General features: G+C 29.3%; 3 protein-coding genes across 5 annotated transcripts; 1 reads left to right on the top strand and 2 right to left on the bottom strand.

Moving 5' to 3' along the window:
• Positions 1-1,270: 1,270 nt before the first annotated feature.
• On the bottom strand, positions 1,271-10,154 carry LOC109803500 (uncharacterized). Of its 3 annotated transcripts, none has more exons than XM_020365104.3 (16): positions 9,602-10,152; positions 8,971-9,052; positions 8,735-8,887; positions 8,543-8,620; positions 8,294-8,398; positions 7,443-7,509; positions 7,295-7,356; positions 6,517-6,656; positions 4,954-5,080; positions 4,750-4,864; positions 4,273-4,361; positions 3,746-3,829; positions 3,316-3,666; positions 2,008-2,526; positions 1,869-1,928; positions 1,271-1,707 (listed from the first exon to the last, which is right to left on the bottom strand). In XM_020365104.3, the coding sequence occupies exons 1-16, from the start codon at positions 9,637-9,639 to the stop codon at positions 1,627-1,629; spliced, it is 2,151 nt and encodes a 716-aa protein (XP_020220693.1). In that variant the 5' UTR covers positions 9,640-10,152; the 3' UTR covers positions 1,271-1,626. The 3 variants fall into 3 exon arrangements, 2 of the variants coding, with proteins under 2 accessions (XP_020220693.1, XP_020220694.1); XM_020365105.3 differs by having other exon boundaries at positions 8,971-9,049; XR_002240185.3 differs by having other exon boundaries at positions 1,565-1,707; positions 1,869-1,931; positions 9,602-10,154.
• Positions 10,155-14,112: 3,958 nt separating this feature from the next.
• On the bottom strand, positions 14,113-14,982 carry LOC109804263 (monothiol glutaredoxin-S4). Its single transcript, XM_020366063.3, has one exon. The coding sequence runs from the start codon at positions 14,714-14,716 to the stop codon at positions 14,408-14,410; it is 309 nt and encodes a 102-aa protein (XP_020221652.1). The 5' UTR covers positions 14,717-14,982; the 3' UTR covers positions 14,113-14,407.
• A 9,346-nt stretch (positions 14,983-24,328) lies between these two features.
• On the top strand, positions 24,329-25,071 carry LOC109804262 (monothiol glutaredoxin-S10). Its single transcript, XM_020366062.3, has one exon. It carries the CDS (start codon positions 24,530-24,532, stop codon positions 24,836-24,838), a length of 309 nt encoding a protein of 102 aa, XP_020221651.1. The 5' UTR covers positions 24,329-24,529; the 3' UTR covers positions 24,839-25,071.
• The last annotated feature ends 272 nt before the right edge of the window (positions 25,072-25,343 follow it).

Raw genomic sequence — 25,343 nt, 5'->3', positions numbered from 1 at the left:
TACATTTCTTTTGAACTAAACTTTCATAATGTTTTTGAAATAAAAGTTTTACAATTTTTTCATAAGATAAATACCAACAATACTTTATTTAACATTATCTTTATAACACTTTCTATTATTACATGAAATTTATTGAAAATTACAAATTTTGAAGAGATGCAAAACTCATCAAGATTTGTGATTTTTAATTTAATATTTTAATTTTCATATTTGTGAAAAAGAAAATATACTTTAAAATGGTCAATTATGTTTTTATGTGTCACAAGTAAACTAATTTTTGCTTTTATTCTCTCATTTATTAAAATTTGATATGTGTAATCGTTGTTATTCACCAATAAAATATATATTTTGGTCTCATGTATGTCGAATTTTTGTAAAATGAATATTTACACTTTTTTTAACACTTCCTTTCTAACACTCTTATTATTGTGTAAATTTTATTTGAAATCTTGATGAGACGTGGGAACCATCAAGATTTTTTATTTCAGCCAATTATACATAGAGTTGGAGACAATATCCCCAATTATTGTGGGGAGGATTGTAGTTTAAATATTCATGGTTTCCATTGAAGTCAAGTTGCTTCTTGCATCTTTTTCTTTTTCTTTTACTTTATTAAATCAATGTAAATATGCAAACTGTACGCTTAATGTGTATAACTACTTTATTTGAGATTTATGTTTATGTTACTCAATTAACGCAAGTTTCGATCAATACTCCTCTTAATGTTTTCACTTGCACACAGTGTGGCAAGTACCAAGTAAAGTTTTTTCCTTTTCTTTTCTACTGTATTATTTTATAAATTTTATAAAGATCATGTTTTAAAACAGGTAATCAATACTCAATCTGAAAAAGTAATTTCTCTGCCACAGATGTCTCATATAAATATATAATTTTTTTTATATGGATTCAATAATTGAGAATTTGAATTTGCCTCATTTGAGCGAAGATTTGATGTCATATATCTTCTAAAAAAAATTATTTGATAAAGTAACATGATAATTAGTCTAAATAATATTTAAACTATAAAGCTTTTCATACTATATATCTGTTTTACCAATTAGAATTCATTTTTTTTATTAATTAGAATTACAATGACTGCATCTTGTTTGCATTGAGAAACATAATATGATAGTGATATTTTATTTAACTTCTTATTAGTAATAATTTATTTTACAGAATATAACCAATTTATAACGTTACCATTTTATGCTAATTTAAAATATCACTTAACTTTATTTCCGATAATTTTGCCAAATTATTATTTTAAAAATTACAAAAAAATAAATCTTATTTAATTATCATTGATTTGATCATGATTTAATTATACATGGAATAGTGAACTCTTGTCTTCACCACTTGAATGACCATCATTCCATGTTTAAACTATAGTGTTTCTGTTAAGTAACAGTGGAGCTCAGTGATTAAAACATGTACAGATCCAATTCTCTCAGCCGATTGGTAGTTCCATTATTTGTGCTGCTTTTTTCTTTGGAGGTCTTCAAAACCATCCTCAAATTGCCCTTTCCTTAACAGATTTTGTCTTTTTGTCTTCTTGGTAGGAGCATTGTCTCATCATTTATGCTGAAATTCATAGGCATAGCATCATTGACCATTCAAAACACTAAACTAGACATGAAAAGGTTTCCTAGGAGTAGGGGCTCGATTTTCCATTGATTGAAGTCTCTGTTTGAGATGGAAAACTTCAACCTATGCACCCAAAAAACATGGCAAAGTGTTAGAGATATCCATGTATGATGAGAAGTGAGAACACTTAAGACATTATTATCAGCTAATGAACAAAAGCATAAAGTTATAAATCAAAGAAAATAAAGCTAGAGTGAAGATTTGTGATCAATCCTAGGATATACCTGTAATTGGAATGCCCTCGTTCTTTCTGCTGCAAGAACCCCTCTGGTTGAGTGTAATTCCTACTAAAAGCTTTTATTAAGTCAATATAGTCTTTATAAAGGTATGCAAGTACTTTCATCAAATGAAGGGTTTATATACCTTTTGTGTATCATCTAAAACAGCCTTGAGGAAAGCCACATCATGCTCAAGCCTAACATTGTCACCATGGACCATGTTGGATAGGTTGCTAGCTTCTTCTTGGGCTAACTCTGCACTAACCAGTTTCTCTCTCAGCAATTCCATCTCCTTCAGTGTATTGGTCAATTTTTTCTCCATCTCCTGCCTGCTTTTAAAGGCAGAAGCTAAGCTTTTTTCAGCAGCCTCTCTGCTTGCTAATGCAGCAGCCAATTGTCCCTCCAGAATGCCAAATTTTCTCATTAGGGAAGCCACTTTAGTTTCATAATAGTGATGGATGTTTGAAGCAGTGGACAACCCTGATTTACTGTTCTCGGGGAATGAGAATGACACATCATCACTTTCTAGAAAGGGGTTTCCAAAACCTAGATTTTGTTGATTTGGATTTCCAGATACCGACACCTGTTCCTCCATGTTGGTCTTGCCTCCACTTTTGCTCATGTGATTTCCAGGGTCATTTTGATTTGTTCTGTGATCAGCAGCCTGAAGTGTACAATAAGTACCAAGTTTCAGGAATGGAATAGCAATTACCACTGAATAAATGGTTCTGACCTTATGGACTATTAAAAATAATACTTATATGTGATGATTGAAAAGGAGTGATACATGCCATCAAGAGAAACCAGTCTAGATGGCAACATAAGCAGCTTATCAATAACATTTATAGTCCATACAAATAAGAAATGTGATACAGTGATAGCATTGCATATTGATGTTTATTACAAGTCGAAATATTCTGATCACAAGTATGTATGACTTATGAAGTGCAAAATAATAATAAAAATGAATGTTACCTATATGCAACTGAATGAATGGAAGCCTAGAACTGTATTTAGAGAGTGGGTAGGAGACACTAGGATATGTATTACTAATAAGTATTAACCATTCTGAGGACTTTCAGCCTAACTCAACTCCACAAAATTAACTTAGGACAGTTTTTAGAGAGTGGGTAGGGGACACTAGGATATGTATTACTATTAAGTATTAACCATTTTTAGAATTTAGACTTAGAGTATAATTCAACTTCACAAAATTAGCTTGTAAGGTGAAGACTATCTAAACTTCATAAGCTATATTTAACTCATATCTCTAGTCAATTAGAACTAGACATCACCCTTTAGGTGGGAATTAAGGCAGCACTCAAAGAGGCTGCAACTAAGGCAGTGGAGAACAACTACAACGACTTACCAACAACCATCATTTGTTATAACCATATCAAAAGTGTTTTGTATTAAAGCATAGCGTTGTGATTAATGGGAATTTGCATTTTACCTGAGGGGCAGAACTTTCATCTTCTGAATGCTTGTCAATCCTTACATCTGCATTGTATTCTTCATCATGATTAAATTGCCTGTGAAAGGAGATGTTGGTAGGGAGAGAATTGGAATCTTGTACAAGCAAGGATTTGGACAGAGATTTCCTTTCAGAACCATGTTCAATTGCAGATGCAAGATTTTGTCGAGCAACAGAGTTGATTGAACGTTGGGATGAGTCATTTTTACGTTGAGAACCCAATCCAGAAGTTAATGAATGTTTTTCAAGAAGAATAGATCTTGGCCCTTTGGTAGAAGTTGGTCGCCTTCCCAGGACTGATTCATTTTTTTCTGTTATCAATACTTCCACCTAGTACAGTAAAAAAGAACAGGGTTAAAAGTTCCAAAAGAATTAACTCATACATTAACTTCATACATTTATGTAATACCTGATTTGATGGCTCTTTTTTGGATCCCCCAAATGCAACAAGAAAGTCCTTATCCTTGTGCTGCACATGTACTAGGCTAAAACCCTGCTAACACAAAAAATATTATAAACATGCTTTTTAAACACTCAAATGCCAAAAATACAAACAAAATCTTCTATAGCAGATCTTTAAATTGAGTCAGGAAATGGATAAGATGTACTCCTAATGCCAAATATAACACATCTAAAAATAATTTCGCTAATAGTAAATAAGATACATGGTAAATAAATTAATGCAGTGTACAGCTTATAGGCTGAACAAAAATCTCTCATTAAAAAAAATATTAAAACTAAACCCTAGCCAGTGATTTCATCAGTTAAGATTAAATAGGTCTAACAAAGTCTCATATTTAACCTCTAGACTACATTGTGGGCTTGTAATACTTAGTTCACCACCATGAAACAAAATGAGTTATAAGCACAAAAAGCTAAATGGAATATTTTTAATAATACCAAATGCACAGTGAATTAGCAGAAGATGAATCTCACCTTGTTGGTAGTAATAGAAGATGGAGGTGATGCAATTGCCACAGACCATTCACTTCTTACTATATCATATACCAAAGTCTCCCCGTGTCCTGGTAAATACAAGGGAAAATTAGAAATTTTAGAATAAATCCCCCTTTCAGTAATCTGATCTTCTTACCGTGTAACTTGTAAGTATTTGTCTCTGGCTATCAAGGAACATTAAATAAATGAAAGTTTAAAACACACAATACAAGGAATGCTCACAAAGGCTATACAATCAAAAGCATTTTAGCGGTTAACAGATGCAATGATGACTGGAATGAAAGGTAAGAAGGAATAACTCAAACGCAACATAGTAACCAGGAACTATATCAGTGAAATTCATGCATAAATTACTTTTCTTAAGCTGCTGTAGTGTAAAAGGACAAGTTCAAAAGATAGAAATAAATAATATGCTCTGATATCAAGAGTGAATGTTTCTTCCATTAAAAAGCATACGTTTTTTCTTGCTTCCACCCCCTGTAATATACCATTTAGTGCCACATAAAACACCACAGCAACCAGATCTTGGTGATGGATGGAAACCACGTATCTTTATTCTTGACCATTCCATCTGAGAAGACATGTATTTTCATTAAATTACAGTGAATAAATATTTAATCTGCATCTTGGAGAAATAATAAGGTTGTATAGAGAGCTCACTGTTCCAAAGTCAAGTGAATACAAGTCATTCAAGGTCCTGGATTTTGATGCTCCTCCAAATATAAATAGAATTTTACCATCATAAAGAGCTGCCACATGGTTGAATCTTGGACAAGGTGCAGCTCCCCTGTAAGTAGTATCATATATTATTGTTCGAAACACAATTCAAATTTTCAAATTCAAATCTCTAAGAAATTATTTAGATTTTAAAAGATATGGATTTTTTTAAGGATATTGTTTAGAATTGAAATATATTAATTTATTTTAGAGATTTATTTCTTCTTTTAAGATTAGGATGTAAGGTTAATAAATAGAGATTCTTGAGATGAGAAGAAACACCAAAAAACTTGTGATAGGGAGGTTTTCAAGTTTCACCTATAAAATTTGTGAGGAAGGAATTTCTAAATTTCATCTATAAAACTTGTGAGGAAGAGATTTTCAAGTTTCACCCACAACTTGAATGGAGGATTTTCAAGATATATGTAATACATTTTGAGATTGATAATGAACATCTTGTAGACATAGTCATGAGAAGCTAAACCATGTTAAATAAATTTATGTGATCTTTTTTATTTTTTATTTTATGGTGTTTTACTGTGTTTCGCATCATTATTGTGCGTAAAAGAAAAGGGGCATCAGAGCTCATGGTGATCTATCACTTGAGTATTGAAGAGTGACATACGACAATTCCAATACCCAAGAAATGGAGACAAGAAATACTGTAGAGTAAAAGTATGATTGAAGATGATTGTGATAGGCATCCATGACAACAAGAAGATCAAATTTAAAAATTTTAATTGAGGGAGGAATTGTTGGGAAAACAATTCAAGTTTTCAAATTCAAATCTGAGATATTATTTAGATTTTAAAAGATATTTGATTTTTTTAGGATATTGTTTAGAATTAAAATATATTGTATTTATTTCAGAGATTTGTTTCCTCTTTTAAGATTAGGATAAAAAGTCAATAAATAGAGACTCTTGAGATGAGAAGAAGCATCCAACTTATAGAGGGGGTCACTGCCTTAAATGAGAGAAAAAGTCATATGAAGGAGGGTTTCCAAGTTTCGTTAAAAAACTTGTGAAGGAAGGTTTTCAAGTTCTGCCAAAATATTTATGAGAGAAGGGTTTTCAAGTTTCATCCATAAAACTTGTGAGAAAGGGGTTTTCAAATTTCATCTATAAAATTTGTGAGGAAAGGATTTTCAAGTTTCGCCCACAAAATTTGAAGGGAGGATTTTCAAGGTATATATAATACATTTTGAGATAGATAGTACGCATGAGAAGCTGAACCACGTTAAATAAATTCGTGTGATCTTTTTCGATTTCTTTTATAGTGTTTTAATTTGTTTCTCATCATTATTATGCGTAAAAGAAAAAGAGATTTTTTGTTCCCAACAAGGAGCTGGGAAAAGAGAAAAAAAGAACATAGTTATATTTCAAAAGCAAGGAAACATTTTAATCAGGTCCTTATCGGCAGATAGTGACATGGAAGTTCAAACTTTTGTTTTTGAACATAGGAAAAAAAGAAGAAAGAATTCATAACAAAGTGTAGACACAATTACGTGTAGAGAAGTGGAAGCCATGTAAAGGAATTGAGATCAAACATATGTAGATCATTCAGTTTCCTCCTTTTTGCATCTTCTCCCCCAAACAATATTAAAACAGAGTTAGCCATAACAACAGTGTGACCACTGCGGGCAACCTGCCAAGAACAAAATCTTTGGTCGGTAAGAAAGATTCTGAAAGGAGAAATGAAATTATGATGCATTAGTCCAGGTAATGCGCTATATTCTCATTACAGAAAATTTCCCTACTTTTTATACACTTTGTGTGCAATACTTTCGGCTCATGTCTTCCTGACAATTTAGCTTGTCAAATGTAATGCACGAATCACTCATCATGCATGACAATGTCAATGTAATCAAGGAAAAAGCTGTTCCATTTCAATAGGGAGTCCTCAATGAAAGACATCCTAGCACATACTCATTAACATAGTTTAATTGATAAAGAACTATTTTGGTTAAAAGAGAGATAAAATAGAAGTATACATGCTGAAAACTGTGTTTCAACTAAACCACAGAGATATTTATAAAAATGATTGTAATAAATACAAAGACACAATTCCTAATTATTATATTTATGTCTACATGATACAGTTAACCTAGACATAATAATACATGTAATGATTACCATGATTCATGATAATATTGGGCACAATATGTAAGTTGCAATTCATTAGCATATGGCTTAATATTTGGATTCCTAATATTATGGAAACAATACCGAAGATCAACTTTCTACCCAGAAGAATTTGCAGTTTTATCAAATGACAATTCCTACCGGTATGTCTCCCTTTGCTTCCATGAGTGACCAACACTCTGACTCTGTATCAAATGCCCACACTGCAAAAATCAGAAAGATAATTAGAACATTTTCACAGCCTGAAACAGGAAAAACTATTACATATGTGAAGGACATGGAGCTGAACCAGAAATTTTGTCACTTGCTGGGTCTGTTTTCCCTCCAATGAGGAGTGCCTTTCCCCCCCAAGAAACCTGGCCAAATTATCATCAAACATAAGAAAATTGACAGTTTGAGACTGGGGGTAAATCATTAAATTATATAAACTTAATTGTTCTTGTATATCTCTTGGTAAGCAATTGATTAACTTTATCTTCAAAGTTGGAGGTCTCAGAATTTAAATAATATATTTGCTATTTCTAGTTTCAGGCAGCTTTCTACAAAACCCTATGTTATGCCAGGCATAAACTTTATGAAGTGCATCTAATGACCAAGAGAAAAAAGGGGGAAAAAACTTTAAAATGGAACAAATCACAGCAGATATAAAGTGATAGAAGAAAACAGAAAATTTTAAGTGCTACACCTGAAGATTGAAATTATACACAAGGGAAATTGAAAACAGGCTTTTATATTTGCCTCAACGCTTGAAACACCGCTCTTCTCTCCACACCAAAAAAGAAGTACATTTTCCAAGAAAAAGAGAATATATAATACCATGCTAAGCACCAACATGACAATGCTGTGTATAAAATAGAAATATAGGAAAGATGTTATCAATTCCAAATGACATTTGATTTGTTGTATCATCAAGCAGCTCATTTATAATGGCCACAATTTACTGATGAACACTACAATTGGACATGCAATGGTGGCCCTTTTATTTTGTACAAATTCAGGTCCATGAAATTTTCAATTTTTCATCTTAAACAGACTTGTTATTCCATGTCTATGATGAGAGCATTATCAAGGTCACTTAGATAGAATACAAATAAACATGTCAACATGCTGAAAATATGTTAAAACCATAAATTAAATTACCAAACAATGCCCCTTGCAAGCTGGAATCTTTAGTGGAAGACTGCTTGGTGACAAGTAAAGCTTAGACGATGCTGTGGTCCATGAAAATCTGTCAAAATTTAGCACCTGAAAATAAAAATAAAATGTATCCAGATCACAGTTTGTGTGATAAGCCAACAACCAAATAATTAGTTAACATTGATGCTCATATATAGCAACAATATCCCTATCATAAATCTTCCAATTCCAAAACAAGAAATGTATCCTCACCTGCACGTCGTCTAACAATTCACTCCCAGATTCACCACCAACCACTACCATCTTATTCTCAATGACAGCTGCAGCATGCTATTTACAAATAATAATAGTTAGTCTTTTGCCGTAACTGCTCATAAGTCATAAATCCTCCACAAAATACCCAGGATCAAACAAAAAATCAACACGAATCACAAAATTACGTACATATGATCTAGGAGTGGGCTTATCCCCTACAATTGACAGCACCATCCAGTTCTCTGAGCTTCCTGATGTACAAGTACGCATCTCTGGCGCAGCAGACGAAAACTGGCAATCAATTTCCTCAGAATGACCACTTATCCCTGCAACTCCATCACCCTGAAATAAGCTTTATCAGTGGCCACAAGCCACAGATTGTTTCAAATTCTATCCAACACAAGTAATGAATCTGAAAAACTCACATTGGAGTTTACATTTCGCTTGTGGTGCCTAATGGGACTTCTAGTTCCCTGGGTGGTGTCAGAAAGCTGGACCTTCAATCTACTGAGAAAACAATCAAAACGACAATAAACCATCAATACAAGTGCTTTTGGAAGAGTTTATTTACAATGACGAAATATTTGTTTGGGGAAATTTCTCTATAAGTTTCTTCATAAGTTAAAATTAACTTACACATAAACTAATTTGTAGTTCTATCCTATTAACTTCTCAGAAATCTTATTTTTAACTGTTTTAGCTTAGAGTCAGAGAAACTTATTTCAACCTAGAAATGCTTTTGGAGAAGCTTATCCAACAATACCCATAAACATTTGCTTAATTATTTGAAAAAACATATGATATGTCTATAATCTGCATTTAACTCATTTCAATAAACCCTTAAATATAGCTTTTAAAGTTAACTTACAACTCATGAAAATAGCTTAATCATCAATTGTAGAAACAATTTAAATAAGCAATCACATTACATTATAAACACTTATTCAAAACACCTTTAGTTAACATGTTTACCAAAAGCACCCTAGAAAGAACTATCGGTACCCTAAAAAAAATCCAAACTTTGAAAGAACAAAAAAGAAAGGTAAAATTCTTCACCTGCCAAGTTTCATATGTTTACGAGAGAACCCGAACATTTCTTCTTCAAAACTCAAAGCAGAGCACCCACTATACGAAGAATCAACTGAACACTAGAACTCCAAAAAGGGTGACCACATTATCCTCAAAGTGAAAGACTTTCCCACTGAGAATGCAAATCAAGATGGTTCCTTTTCAGTTGCCCAGAAAACAAGGAGAACTGAAAATCAACCCTGATGAAAATGGTACAAAGAAAAGAACAACATTGGGACAGTGAGAAAAAAGCTCTAGCTCACGAAGTCCAGGGTGTTGATTCCTAAGAAAGTTGGTAGGAAAGAAAGATAAGCTCCAAACGGCACCGTATGATGAAAATCCCAACAACAACAAAATCAAAGTGAATAATGGAAAAATGAGCTGGAAGCGGTGAAACACACACTTAGAGAGATCACATTAACTGAGTACTAACATATTACAGACAGACTAGATCATTTCCACTTTCCACTTGTTTTAGCAGTTTTTTGTCGTCTTGTGTGTGAGAGAGAGATCCACATCCACCGGTCATTGTACTGTGAATAGGATGTGATCTTCTCGGTCGTTTCTGTGTTACGCCGTGCCATTAGAAAACCAAATTACCGCTTAGTATTTTTTTTTAACCATGTTTTTTAACAAAATATTTATCTGCTTTACATGGAACAAATCTTTTGTTGACAACTTGTAACAGAGATTCTTTTTGTAACATGTTTTTTTCTAGACACTTACTCTAACTCGAGATGTTTAACATGATATACTTAAATAATGCATTAATTATGATAATAACTTATAATTAGGCTACAATATCTTTTTTTTATAAGTATTTTATCTTTAATTTATTTAAAATTCATTTTTATTTTTATTTTTAAAATTTAAATAACAATGAATTTGACATGATTGATAAAATAATTTTATCTTTTAAACATATGATTTAGAGTTTCATCCCTAATTGATAAGTATAAAACAAATATTTATTAAAAAGTTAATTTCTTAAATAGATTACAATATTTTAGAGAATTAATTTTTAATTATTAGTACTTGTGAACATGATAATGTTTTAAATAATGATGAATATTTAGGTGAACAATAACAATTTCAAGTGTGAAATTAAATCTATAAACATATAGACACTCCAACGCCAAGTTAGTAAGCGCAAAAAATGTGCAAAATGATCATTAATTAATTAATTATTTGTAAGAATGAAATGGACATAATTAAACCGTTATAATGAGTTAAAATTCAACGATTGCATGGTAAATTTTAAAAAATACGTAAAATAATTATTCTATTAAAATAAAATAAACAATTTTTTTGAGGTGAATTAATTTCTTTTATTCTACTATATTTACTTGTATGAAGTTTATAAAATTCAACTAATGTTTAAAGTAAGGAGTCATAAAAATAACAAAAATTGTAAAAAGAAAAACAATTGAAAATTTTAAAATTAGATCTTTACATTATGCCTTATTTTTAAGTAAATAAATTTAATAAGATAAATTTTATATTTTAAATTAATTTAAAAAATAAATTATTTCTCAAAATTATGAATGATCATATTTAAAAATAATAATATAACTCAAATTTAAAATTAAATGACCATTTTTCAAAAATAAATAAATAACAAAACAAAACAAATTTTCATGAAACGCCGGGATATATTTTTAGCATAGCATATTAATTACTGTCTTAAGTGGTCATCCAAATGCTTTGAAAAAACTATTATAAATATTTTCCTTAATATAACTAATATTATAATGAAAAAATAATGTAAAATTAAAGATATGTTTGATAAAATTAACGTATAAATCAAGAGTTAAAAAAATATTTTAATTAAATAATAAATTAAAAATATTTAACAAAATTAATTAATAATTTATCTGATTAATGTAAAATGGTATATTTATTTATTAAATAATATTAATGAAATATCATGTAAGCAAAATAATTTTTTTAAAAAGATAATTTTTTTAAATAAGTGAATAAAAAAAATTATGTATACCACGACGTAAATAAACTCTAATAAATTAGTTAAACAGAATGGTAGAAAAAGGTAAGTGTGCATTGATGGATGCACAGGTGTCCGTCGCCTCGTGACTCGTGAGAGTGAGAGAAGAAGATCGCATCTATTGTGATTGTCACCGTAACTCACAAACAAATAATGGAGACCGTGCCATGATTCATCAATCAATCATCACTTTTCTTTGTTCAACAACGCAAAAGTGCTCATTGTTTCTTGATTCTCAGATTTCACTTTTGTTCATGTTCATGATTGGACTTGTCTTGGTAGAAAATAAAACATCCCTCGAGGTGTCCTTTGTTCTTATTATATTTCAATAATAATGAATGAGAGATCATGCTTCTTCGCCACCCGTGTTAGACCAATTTGTTTCAATATTTTTTATAACCCTAAACTATAAGACCAACTTGTTACATGATTAATCATATAATTAATTATATTTTAATAAGTTGAAAAGAGTTGTATCTAGTTGGATTGAGATTTTTTTTTTTAACTTTTTGTGCATTTTTAAATAAATATTATAAAAAAAAGTACGCGCTAACATTAAAAGTATTGATTTAAAAAATAATAAATTATTATAGAATAAAATATTTTTATAAGGAATTATAAGCATTAAATAAATAGAAAAAAAAAAAAAAAAAGTGGTGATACGGAGTATGCACGGAAGATGTTTGATGAAATGGCTAAAGTTTTTGTTTTTGAAATTCCATGTAATCTTGGTAACTTAGCTGAGGCTCATTGTTGTGTTGTTCCCTTCTTTTCAAATAAGATTATTGGGAAGGTTGCCATGTCTAGGATTTTTATGGTCTCTGGCTATGTGAAAGAAGGAAATGTGTAGCAGGCATGTTCTTTATTTCAACAAATCCTAAACAGAAACTTGGCTTCCCGAAATACAATAATTACTGCTTACATTGATTATGGAAACACAATACTATCAGCTAAAGAATTTGTTCAAAATTCTCAAGACATGAATCACATGGACTGTAAGGATGCTATTTTCTCAGCAATGGATCTTCATTTTTCTTGGTTCTAAAGTTTCCTTTATGCTTTAGTCATTTTTTTCTAATAAATTAGTAAAGTTTATTTGTATACGATCTGTTTGAATAGGTCTATACAAAAGTATTTCTTATAGAAAAAAATAAACAAAAAATTAAAATAAACTTTTTCACGGACTAAAACTAACTTAAACAGTTAAAAACAAAATTATGAAAGAACTAATGAAATAGAACTCTTATAAATTAGTTTATTAAAAATTAATTATAATTTATGAAGAAAAATATTTAGAAGTACTTCCAAATAAGCGATAATAAGATTTAGTTTTTTAATGAAGTTCTAATTATTCAATATTGGAAATGCTCATGTATCAGTTTCTATCTATTGAGTATCAAACTATTAATCCTGGATGACACCAGATACTTTTGTAACCTTTTCTACAGAAGTAACAGAATATTAAAAAGATAATAAAGGAGCATTAGCTAGTTTGATAAGATCATTTTTAAAAAATAATGTTTTCTTTTCTCTATAGAAAAAATAATTAAAAATTTTCATTCATCATCTGGGCATCCAAACTTGTGACACTTGCATAGCTAGTCTGATGACCAGCTGGAATATAAAATGCTTGTCAATCTTGACTTTTGAGATGAATGTATTTTGGTCTACAGGTGAAAAGTTGTAGAAAACTGATATTGTTATTCATTTATATATAAAATATGGTTATGACTTTTACGTGGCCTAATTTAATACTAACTAGTGGTTTTCACTTTCACCTGTCTCTCACTGAGAATAATATTATATAATATAATTCCAGGAAACAGATAGTGTTGGAGCTGGTCCAACTCCACCATGGCCCTATCCAGAGTACATTTTTCTTTAGAATATAGCCACTTTTCCTTAATATATGACTTAAGAGTCTCTTTAACTCCATGATATATGCTCAATTAGCTAGTTTTCCTCTTTTGTCTTTTTTCTAACTTGGGTATATAACTGTTTGATGATGTGACAGAGGAACCATGTATTGACATGTCGCATTCAACTGTACCAATAGATTTATTCCATTCTGTGCGTTGTCCCTCATCAACTATGTGAAAGAACAAGACGCTGTTTGAAGCCTTAATGCCTTATCATGTGGACTATGATTTTTGTCTTACAATGTGCCACTTTGCAAAGAGTGACACAGTTGATGACCAAACCCCCCCATAGAGAATTTCTTTAGATTTCGGTTTTACCTGAAAAATAGGAAAAAGGGATCGAAGGAAGGATTTTCTTTTATGTTCACACCATGGCTATACTGAAACACAACTAAGATAGATAACAAGTTATTTTTCATTTCTGTGCCCTCCCTTTTCTTTTGTTATCTAAATCCAATTATTGCTTTAGAAAACACATCTCTCTCTTAATCTTTGCCTTATTTTGAATCTAGTTTTGTGGCTGATAAACCACTATTCACTAGCAATGACATGATGCTTAAACAAACTGTTAAAACTCATACAAACTAAATTACATTGAATTTATTATAATTAACTATAAAGCACAAGGCTACATGCGATGCAAAAAAGGGGCTAATCAAATGACACCCTTATCAGTCAAGTTAACCAGCCTTATTATTACCAATTAGTAGCATAAACTCTAAACTAATATACATGTGCATCCTATAATGGATCATGCCGGCCACTACACATAAGCTTAAGCTCACCATTATACATGTAACAACCAAAACAGATTATATATTTATTAGTGCCTGATGAGAAGGTCACTATGACAAGACATGTAGATATGATTTCTCAAACCCAAATAGCTCCTGCTCTCCTAAGCATAGGGATCAAAGACCTGTTTAGGTGAAGGCTCATGACTTCATTGGCTCCACCAACAAGGTCACCACCAATGAACACAGCTGGCACAGAGGGGCTGCACCCTAGCCTTGAAAGGGCTTGCTCAATGTCCTTCCCCCTAGGAACCTCATCAAGCTCATGAACATTTGGATGCACTCCAAAGTCACTGAAGAGGGCTTTGATGGTGTGGCACATGCAGCAGGAACTCCTGCTAAAGATCACCACTGGTCTCTCTGATACCAACTGAGTCAACCTATCCATTATATATGCTGCTATGTGATGTGATGTCAAGTCCACAAAGGTTAATTAACAAAGGGTTATGGAAACAATGCCAAACAGAAAGTGGTGAGGAGTGTGAAGGAGGTAGTTGAAGTTTTTGTATGAGGTGTGCTTGAACTAGAGGCAAATGGGGTGTGCTTATATAGGGGTTTGATCAGGAGTTGGTACGGTTGACATTGCTATGCAAACTGAGTAAAGAGAAAGATAGAGTGGCTGAGGAGAAAGGAGGTGAAAAGAGGAGAATGTTCCATCAGATATTTGGGTCGGTTTAGAAATTTTCTGAAAGTGATTGATCCATGTTTTCTATCTATTCTAACGAATCGATATCTATGCATGCATACGGAAACAAATTAAGTCGTATCATTGGTACGGCTTCGAATAAAAACAAATCGTGCATGTCCTCTCATAATTGTTTCTTTTTGCTTAATCTTGTGTTATGTGATTCTTTGTACCAAAAATATAATACTGAATGCGAGATGTTTTTATCTTATAGTCATACTTGTTCATCATAATCTATCTTTTACTATAAAAAAAAATAGAAACTCTTGCTTCTTATATACAACCTACAATTTATTTTTTTTATTAACAAGAATCAATACGAGTACTAATTTCTTTTTACAATACTCATATATCTTATTACTCAACTAATTCCTTACTATATGCAACCTACAGTTTGGGAATAAGAAATAGTCTTATCTAAGAGTTTTTTTTTTTTTTTTTTTTTTGTATGATAAGGCTGTATAATTGATTTGAATTCAATTATAGTACTCACGTTATAAAAGTGTTTTTTTTTAAGAGATTTGATCTATGTAGGACGTCATTATCTTTTCATCTATTTCTCCGTGTCATTCGTTACATTTAAATTCTCTCCATTTTTCATTGTAGAATTTGTTGTATATCAATATTATTTATCATTTTGTATACTATCATCTAATCTAAAAAGTTTCTTTATTTTTATAATAATGGTTTTTAAAAGTTATACTTAGGATAATCTTTTACTAGTTAATAATTTATAATATATAAAAATTTATACTTAGTGTACATAAAAATTAAATTAAATTGATTTTAAAATTACGGGAAAAATAAGAAGAGGAAAGTCTAATGTTTGTGATAATTAAGATAACGAAAAATAACTTTATAAAAAAATATTATATAAATAATATAACTTGGTTAATTATAAAATAGGAACTACGTACGTGGAGCCAATAGATTAAAGAGTATAACTGTTATATATAAATATATAAATAATTGTTATATAAAAGTTAGTGATCTATGATTTGATTATAAATATAAAATGCTTTTACACTTAAAATACAGTTTATTTAATTTCACAGATTAATAATATACCAAAGGAACTAGGTTAATGCATATAGTTCTATATGATTCAGCAAAAAGTTGAATTCTATTACTCCTATATGTGCCATTAAAACATTTTTTAATCATGCAATTTGTTGGGGGGTTTCTTCCATATCTATCTTGGAGGCATCTTCTGCCTTGAAAGAAAAGTTGAATTTATCCCATTGGGACCTCTTTCGAGCTATTACTATTCGCATCCAATTCCAGAAAGGGAAATATGATTATAATGACTACAAGTTCTACCAAAAAAAAAAAAATTAAATTTCTATCATGTATTAATTAAGAATAAATATTATTGATGATAAGATTCAAAACTTTTTTTTAGTCCTTATATTTCTGCAATTTTACTCCCTTCAAAAGTTCCAATTAACATAGACAAAAACAAGGGAGGAATATTCTTAGATATAGGTATTGTATTAATTTCTTAAACAAATCTAATCATTGATTAGGGTAAATAGCTAGTAAGTACACATTCCATTTTTTAAAAACAGCAAATTATGAGAATACTTATCATTGTCTTATATATATGTGCGACATTAATTTTCTCATATATAAAAACAAAAAACCAGAAAAATTTTCTCATGTTAATTTTTTAATTACCCTAAATGACATTGTTTGACAAATCTTTTATAAACAGTTTTTTTTTAATGTTTGTTTTTGATAATCTTTAATTATATATGGATGTTTCTAGTGAATGACAACTGTTTAATATTTTCATATTCATGACATAATATACTAATCACGTTGTATAATATGCGACATGAATTTTGTCATATATAAAAAACAAAAGAAAAAAAAAATACAGAATTTTTTTATGTATTCCTCAGTTTCATGGAATTGCATATTAGTGGCGCTATAGACTTAAGTTGCAAATATATTGAGATCATTATTCAATAGTTGATGCTTTGAATCAATTAATTAATTGGAGAATATTGCTTCTTAATCTTTACGATCATAAACATATACGTCGTCGTTCCATAATGAATGCTAACAAAAAGGTCGTGCAAGAAAATAGAAAAGAGATGCCTCCAAGGCATAGCATTATATATCTACCATCTTTGTTCGTAATTTTTGGCCTTACCTTTAATGATCGATCATCAGAGTTTTTGCCACATATAAATTGATTCACATTGATATTGACATACAAATGCAAATAATTTTATTTTAATTATTTGATATTTAATAAGTTTTTAATTAAATATCGAAATTTAATTCTATTTTAAATATAAAGTTGCAATTGGATATATAATTTTATTTTTATAAGAGTTGATTAAATAAAAAGGAGTTATACCTTTTTATTGAAAAAATTATATATAACGATTATGGTGATTGTGAATCCTTGGGGAAAGAAAAGGAACCAATTATTAGACAATTGGTAGAAATTAGCTTTTAAACTTGCCTTATTAGGGCTAAAAGATTCTGAGAAAGTTATGGTTGGTTGTGTTCTAGTGATCCCTAGAAAATTCCAATAAAACTAAAGCTACTTGCCTTTCTTTCCGACCAATGTTGTGGCTAAACGAATCTTGATGGTGCCACCAACTAATGTTCACGTCGAGAAGTGTTTGTTACACTCTTTAAATGCATTCTTTATTGTTGCGTAAAGTTTATTATAAAAAATTATAATTCTCTTATGAATTTTACATCTTTAAAAAAAAAGTTATTGTTTTAAAAAAAATGACTAAAAGTGTTCCTCTTACACGTACACAAAATCGGATAACTCAAGCACAGATCCTCCTATATACAAATCTAAGGCTCTTCATTAACCGTCTCTTCATACAACTCAAGGGCTACTTTTTAGTTCGTTAATTTCATTGGATATAAAGTTGTCGAATTATGTTCATAAGAGTTTATCCTTCTAAATGGTACATAACTTACAGTCAAGCTTTAGATGAGCAATTTACATAAATTAATAAACTTAGTTTTTGAGAACAGAACATAGTCAATCTCATACGTATAACAACTAGTTGATCCGAGTAGTACTCAATTCAGATCTTTTAAGTGAAGTTTCAAGTTTGAAACTTGTAAACAGAAAATAAAGAAAAATAGTTTAGATAGGAAACCCTATTAAAAAGAGAGTAGTCAAAAATTAATCATGATAAAATTAATGATACTTTACACTTACAGTGTTAAAAAAATAATAATCATTGGTTTTTTTTATTAATAATTAAAATTATTTATTTACCTTTACTCCCTTCAAGTAATATTAGATCATCCAAATTGTTATTTATGTGTTATTATTGAAAAGGGTATGTAAGAGAGGTACTTTAGTCCAATTGCACGGAGCACATTACAACTTTACAAGAAGATTAAATGTGCTACTAGATAGGAGTTGATAAACATGAATTAGAGAAGAAGATTAAGGCTCTAGTATATATAGTCGAATATCTCGATCATGACCTTATTAACATTGGTATAATGTGTAGTGAAGAATGTTAGCTGGAAAAGAAAAAGAGAATTGCGATGGCGGATCCTGGCATCACAAATTGGGGTGAAGTACAGAACTGTACAAATTGCTACTCTTTGAGCCATCAATAACTATAATTCAATTAATATCATATTCTTCTTCTCATCCAGAGAAAACGAAGGAAAGGAAATGACAGCCATAAATAACTTATGCCCTTTAATAATTTGCCCTTTTCTATTGCTTTTTAAGATACGAGACACACAGAATATTAATCCTTACATGCAGTATCCAAAACCACATTAAAAATGAAAGGACGAAAAGTTCTCTTAGAAAAAGAAAAAGAAATTGCTCAGGGAACATAATATTGCTGAATATATACAAATATACAATCAATCATGAGCTTTTACCATTTACTAGTATTTATTTATTCCATATTGATTATAAAGAAATATATTCCGAGATTTTATTAAGATAGCCTATGATTCCCACAAGCATTATTATTTGTCTTCTTCTCAGCCATGTCAACTTTCAAAGCTATAAAATTCTTAGTGTCAACATTGAAATGAATAATCATTATGAATAAAGTTATATATGGAAGTCATGTTATAAATATATTCATCTCTAGTTTTTATCTACTTTAGAATTTAATTATAATATATTGTACGCAAAAAAAATTTAAGATTGTCATCTAATCATAGATTAAAGAAATTGCTAACTTTTAGTGAAGGATTATTTTAAAACTATATATGAAATAGTATGTAATTATTCAGAATGAAAAAAAAAATACTATTTATAATATAAAAAAAACAACAAAAAAAAACTCATGATCCTAAGCTCAAACATGTTGTTATTATTGTATTTTTTACTGATTAAAAAAACACGAGTTAAAATTAAGAGTTAATCACCTATACACTGTCAGTGTAAAAAAATTTTACACTGGCAACTAATTATATCTTTTAATTGTGTCATGTCACTGTTAAAAGTAAATGTGTTTACAGTGACATGACATAATTAAAAGATATAATTAGTTGTCAATGTAAAAAAACTTTACACTAATAATGTATAGGTAATTAACTCTAAAATTAATACCAGTGAAATAGGCCTTGGACAGCACATAAATTTTAATGTTTGATTATATAGGCCGAGGTTAGGTGAAAGTAAAATTATGATGATTAATAGTTAGCCCAACGAGAAACCCTATTTGGGCTGGGTTCTATTTGTCATGGAATTAAACCATAATAAAAGGATAATGGATTCACATTCACTCATTCACATGTGGTTCAAGTTGTATAGGGGTTAAATATTCTTTATACTCAAAGTTCAATAATAATTTTCTAAATCTATCGAAAACATAAGATCTGTTTAAATATTCCTTAGACTCAGAGTTTTAGTTAATGATAATTGATAATAATTTATTAAACTTAATGTTTGCATGCATGCCATGTTATTGGATATTGAGTATGTTTGTTTAAACATTTTTAAAAAAATACATTTTAATAAATAAAGAAAATAGTGTGTTTGTCTAAGATTTTAAATTGCTTACTTTAATTTTTTTAAGAAATAAATATTATATATTTTTAAATAATTATTTTAATTTTTTTTAAAAGAAATTGACGTATTATATATTCACAAATGTTACAGAATCAGAAATTATAAGAGTATTTATGACTTTTTTTTTTATTACCCTGTCTCTATCTAAAGTTCATTTTGTTGGGAATTGAGATTTACAAATTACATGTAATATAAATTTTATAATTATAATTTTAGTCATCTCAATCCAACTCAATGTCTATATATTTTTACAATATATAACTTTTTCATTTATTATGTATTAATAATATAATTTATTGACTTTATACATAATATTTCACATAACATGATATTCTATTTATAATATTTCTTTCTTTTGTGAAATGTGTTCTAAATTATATATTTTGGTTTTATACTTTTTTAATTTTATAATTTAATTATGTATTTATAATATTAAATTTGATATCTACTGTTAATAAATTGAATAAACTCGATCATAAGTTATATATTATCGAATTAGACTTAGTCTTGAAAAATTTTCCTCTCAAATCTTCAAATGTGATAAAAATCATGAAAGAAATTTGCCCTAAACATATCTATTAACGTTTCCAATAAATGGGTCCGGATTTTTCTTCTTTTTTTTCAAGCGTTTTTTTCTTTTAAAAAAAGTATCACTTAATCAAAAATTAAGGACTAATCTTCTGAAATATTAAATTGTGCTTAAAAAACTTACATCTCTTAACAAATATTATATATATATATATATATATATATATATATATATATATATATATATATATATATATATATGAATCTTTGACTGCCACATGTTTAAGTTATAAGTTGTTTGTTAACTTAATGACCGAGTGTTACAACAAATTATTCTATTCAATAACCAAATCTTGAATAATAACTATATTTTGTTGGATGCTTTAATTTATTGAATAATATATTTTTAAAGACAAATGAATTATACAGATTAGAAAACTTGTACAAAAAAGCAAAAAGTTAATGTCACAAGGCATAAGTCTATCTTAACCGAGTTATATATATATATATATATATATATATATATATATATATATATATATATATATATATATATATCAGATTAATTAATACAGCAATCTGAAAATAAAATTTGATGAAAATTAGTTCTAATTAATAACCACTACAAAATGAGGCTTTAATTCTATCGTCTAGTACCAGAAGAATATGCAACCAAATCAGACATTTTGAATAATATGTTTTCCTCTTCTAAAAACGAAGGTACATTAATTAACATGATACATTAATTGAGAGGGTTGATTTAACCCACAAAATTGTGTTAGATGCTTGATGATTAGCCTGATGTTCCAAGTAAAATTGTACAATTGATCTCCACAAAGTTGTGGATAAGACACGATATATTTGTCCATTTGATTGTAAATCATAGTGTCTTTAAAATATGGAATAAGAACATATATATATAAAAACTTAACTAACTCATAAAGAAACTTGATAACATGCATGGAGATTCCTTTAAAACATAGCCTGGGCATGCAAAAGATCCCAGTTTGCCTAATCCTGTCCATGTACGTTCTAATTAATAAACTTTTTATAATGTTTTTTTAGAAAAAACGAATTAGTTTATGTAATTTTAGCTTTCAAGTCAGATGAAATCAACTTATGCGGCACAACTATTTGATAATAAGTGAGCATAAACTATATCAATTTACATTATTACAACACTATAAAACTATTAATTAAGTAGTAAAACAGACTTATTTGTCACATATTTTTATTTTCATTAAACTAGCTTATAACTTGATTGAAATAATTTATCAAAGAGAAATGTTAAGAATAATTTTATGACTCATTTTTTAATATACTTTTTATTAGGGAAAATTTATTATAAATCCACAAAATTCAATAATTTCACATACTTAATAAATCTCTCTCGTAATATTTATTGAAATATATATATATATATATATATATATATATATATATATATATATGTGTGTGTGTGTGTGTGTGTAATTTTACATTGTATATATAATTTTGTAATTTCACATATACAAATTAAAATTAAGCTACCATTAATATAATAAAGATTACATAATTAAAAAAGGCTACATAATTAAAATAATAATTAATTTTGTTGACTATCATGTCTAAAACCATCCACAATAAGCTTTAAAAAGTATATTTAAAGTTGATGATCATGTTATCTATCACAAATAACTGTTCACTTCTAAGTATGGTGTAAGATTTGAATGAAAACCGTATATTAACTATTGAAGTATCATTATTGGAATGATTATAAGAAATTCATCCCAAACCATAGATTAGTGTTTTAAAACTTGAAATAATGATCAACTGGATTAAAATATTGAGTCAATGGATCAATGATTGAATTAATGAGTCATTTTAATTGAGTATATAATTAATTTTATAATTTAAATAAATGATATACACAAAAAGTATAAATTTCATAATAACAATTAAACATCTTAGCCTTGTGGTTACAAATCTTCCAAACTTTTCATAGCATTTGAGTTCAAGTCCCACTTAAGAAATGGTAGAGCTCCCAACCTTATATAAGTGAGCTCATTGAGCAATGAACGTACATTCCTCCTTCAACTGCGTAATCGAGCACCAATTTTATCGGTTTATCAAGAAAATCGATCGTGTTAAAACATCCATATATAGTAACATATTATTGTTGATGCTCAGTTTTTAACATTCAGACTTTCAATTCCAACGATCATAATTTATGAAAATTGGATGAATTTCAACTCTAAATGTCAAACTTCCTTTCATTCAATTCTTGTTAATTTATTTATTTTTCTGTTACGTTATTTCTTTTTAATACGTTGGATCCACATTTGCTTTTTGGAGCAATATATATATGTCATACGTGTTTTTTTTCCCACTTATTACGTACATGCATTTTATAGCCATAAGTTCATTCTTATATTATAAATTTACATATTTATTGGTGAATGAGAGCATTTTTATGATTTATTTTATATCATTCCTTTGAATTTTTGCTATGTTAAGTATAGTTTTTAATTATTTTTTTCATTCTTCTCAAAATTAATCAATCTCGGTTTAAATTTTAATTTGGATGCAATATATCAAGTTATAGATATAAAAATTAAAACTATGTCTTAATTCAGATAATTTATTCTCATATTTCTCCTTGATCAATTTCAAAAGTTTTATCTCCTTAACTTAATTATTTCTATTTAGCAAATTAAAATAAAATTATCATTAATTACTGTTTTGTCATTTTTTTAAGATATTCAATTTTATCATTATTTAGTAATAATAATTATTATTATAATTTTATCTCTTACTTTTTTCCTTTAAATTTGATTCAAACTTAAAATAACACATATTTAACACATAAAAACTTTCTATAACTATACATCAATGTTACATCACGGGCTTAACACTTGATTAACACTTTACTAGATATTTATTCTGTTTTCTGAACATACACGCACACCTCCAATAGGAATGTAAGGTGTTATCGTATCTCTGTTCCATAAATTGATGGAGTTTGTGCTTTTGTTTGGTATAAGAATTAGTGAATTACTCTCTATATATATCCGTATCCACCAAGTGTCAACCTCCATGCTCATCCCACGTGGTATGTATTCCCCTATCCAACATTAAAGACAGATTCTTAATGTATTCCAATATCATTATATATTAATTTTAAAAAGTTAACAAAATGATGTCACATAATATGCTAGTGTTAAATGAAAAATGATATTATAATTAGATCCGATTCATCTGAACATCACAAAACTATATAAAAAGTATTATTTTTTTTTTAAAAAAAATCTCTCTATGCCAATCAATAAGATCTAGTTAAATATTTAAATTTATTTTTTATTCATAAAAACTTAAACTCCTTGCCACTTACTTCTTACAAGTGTTGCTATCCAAAATATTTAGCGTCGAGTATTTAAGAATTTGTGGTAAAGTTGACATTCTTCACGCACCATCAAACCCACGTAATCAACGGTATTTTTCATCCACATGAACCACCTCATGCTCCCCCTCTAATTTTGGTGGTCCCATGATTTAGTGTTTGGCTTATCTTCATGGCCTAGTAGATTCTTTGTCACACACAAGTAGCCACCTATACTAATTAGCGACTAACACACCACACAAGTCCCTCTCAAATCAAGGATATTTTGGGCATCAACTCGTGGAAGAACCTTCAACCTTTTCACCCCTTCCTTCTTTAGGATACCAAAATAATTAATGTATCACTCTAACTCTCATCACTATATATGTCCTCACTCCCCACATGTACAACAACAACACAAACCCCTCAACCTTAGGTACGTGCGCACCAACTTCCTCTAATTTCCCATCTATTTTCTCTCTTATTTCTCATACAATTACACTTTATAAGCACCAAACCATATATATCACACATTTAACCACGTACATAGAAAAATATACATACACATACACATATACATATATAGCTAGCTAGATATATGGATCGCATAACAAAGTTGGCATCACAAAAAGCTGTGGTGATCTTCAGCAAGAGTTCATGTGGGATGAGCCATGCAATTAAGAGGCTGTTTTATGAACAAGGTGTGGGGCCCGCAATTTGTGAGCTAGATGAAGACTCAAGAGGGAAGGAAATGGAATGGGCTCTTATGAGACTTGGATGCAACCCTTCTGTCCCTGCAGTGTTCGTTGGAGGCAAGTTTGTGGGTTCGGCCAACACAGTCATGACCCTTCACCTCAATGGCTCACTCAAGAAAATGCTCAGAGATGCTGGTGCTTTGTGGCTTTAGAAACTTATTAACCTCACAAGTACTATGACATAACGTACCATGTCACATTCTAGGGCAATGCAAACAGCTAGCCAAACACGGCCTTAACAGAAAGCTAGTTTAGCTGTATTGTAATATCATAACCTAGTTTTTTTTTTCATCTTTTTAAATTTGAGTATTGGCGGCTTTTGGAATCTACATTGTACTAGAATAATATCTAGAGATGTGCTCCAATATAATCTTGAGTTCTACAACTTTTTCTGGGTACACTAATTGTTTAATTAATATATATTTATGATATGCTTGGAACAACTTTATTTAAAAGTTCTAAAAATATCGGTGGTAATAAACTAATATTTTTTTTATAATAATCGAAAAGTGCATGCAATGTTATGGAGTGAGACATATATTGATCAAAATCTCAATTTCTGTTTGTTTTGTGTGTTTCTTTGGTACTTAATATTCAGAATGCGTTATATATACTTTTAATATTTTCTTCGAAGTACTGCATTATACTGACAAACTT

Source organism: Cajanus cajan, chromosome 1, assembly GCF_000230855.2.
Source record: "Cajanus cajan strain Asha chromosome 1, NIPB_CcT2T_4, whole genome shotgun sequence".
Taxonomy (NCBI): Eukaryota; Viridiplantae; Streptophyta; class Magnoliopsida; order Fabales; family Fabaceae; genus Cajanus; species Cajanus cajan.
The sequence above is the reverse complement of the archived record's forward strand: the minus strand, read 5'-3'. Positions and strand labels throughout refer to the sequence as shown.

Excerpts from the sequence above, each read along its gene's own strand:
- LOC109803500 (XM_020365104.3), bottom strand. The coding sequence starts at position 9,639 with ATGTTCGGGTTCTCTCGTAAACATATGAAACTTGGCAG. Across the intron at positions 4,865-4,953 it reads ATTCACTTGACTTTGGAACA|ATGGAATGGTCAAGAATAAA; the intron begins GTGAGCTCTCTA and ends ATGTCTTCTCAG. Across the intron at positions 1,929-2,007 it reads TTTTAGATGATACACAAAAG|GAATTACACTCAACCAGAGG; the intron begins GTATATAAACCC and ends AGCTTTTAGTAG.
- LOC109804263 (XM_020366063.3), bottom strand. The coding sequence starts at position 14,716 with ATGGATAGGTTGACTCAGTTGGTATCAGAGAGACCAGTGGTGATCTTT.
- LOC109804262 (XM_020366062.3), top strand. The coding sequence starts at position 24,530 with ATGGATCGCATAACAAAGTTGGCATCACAAAAAGCTGTGGTGATCTTC.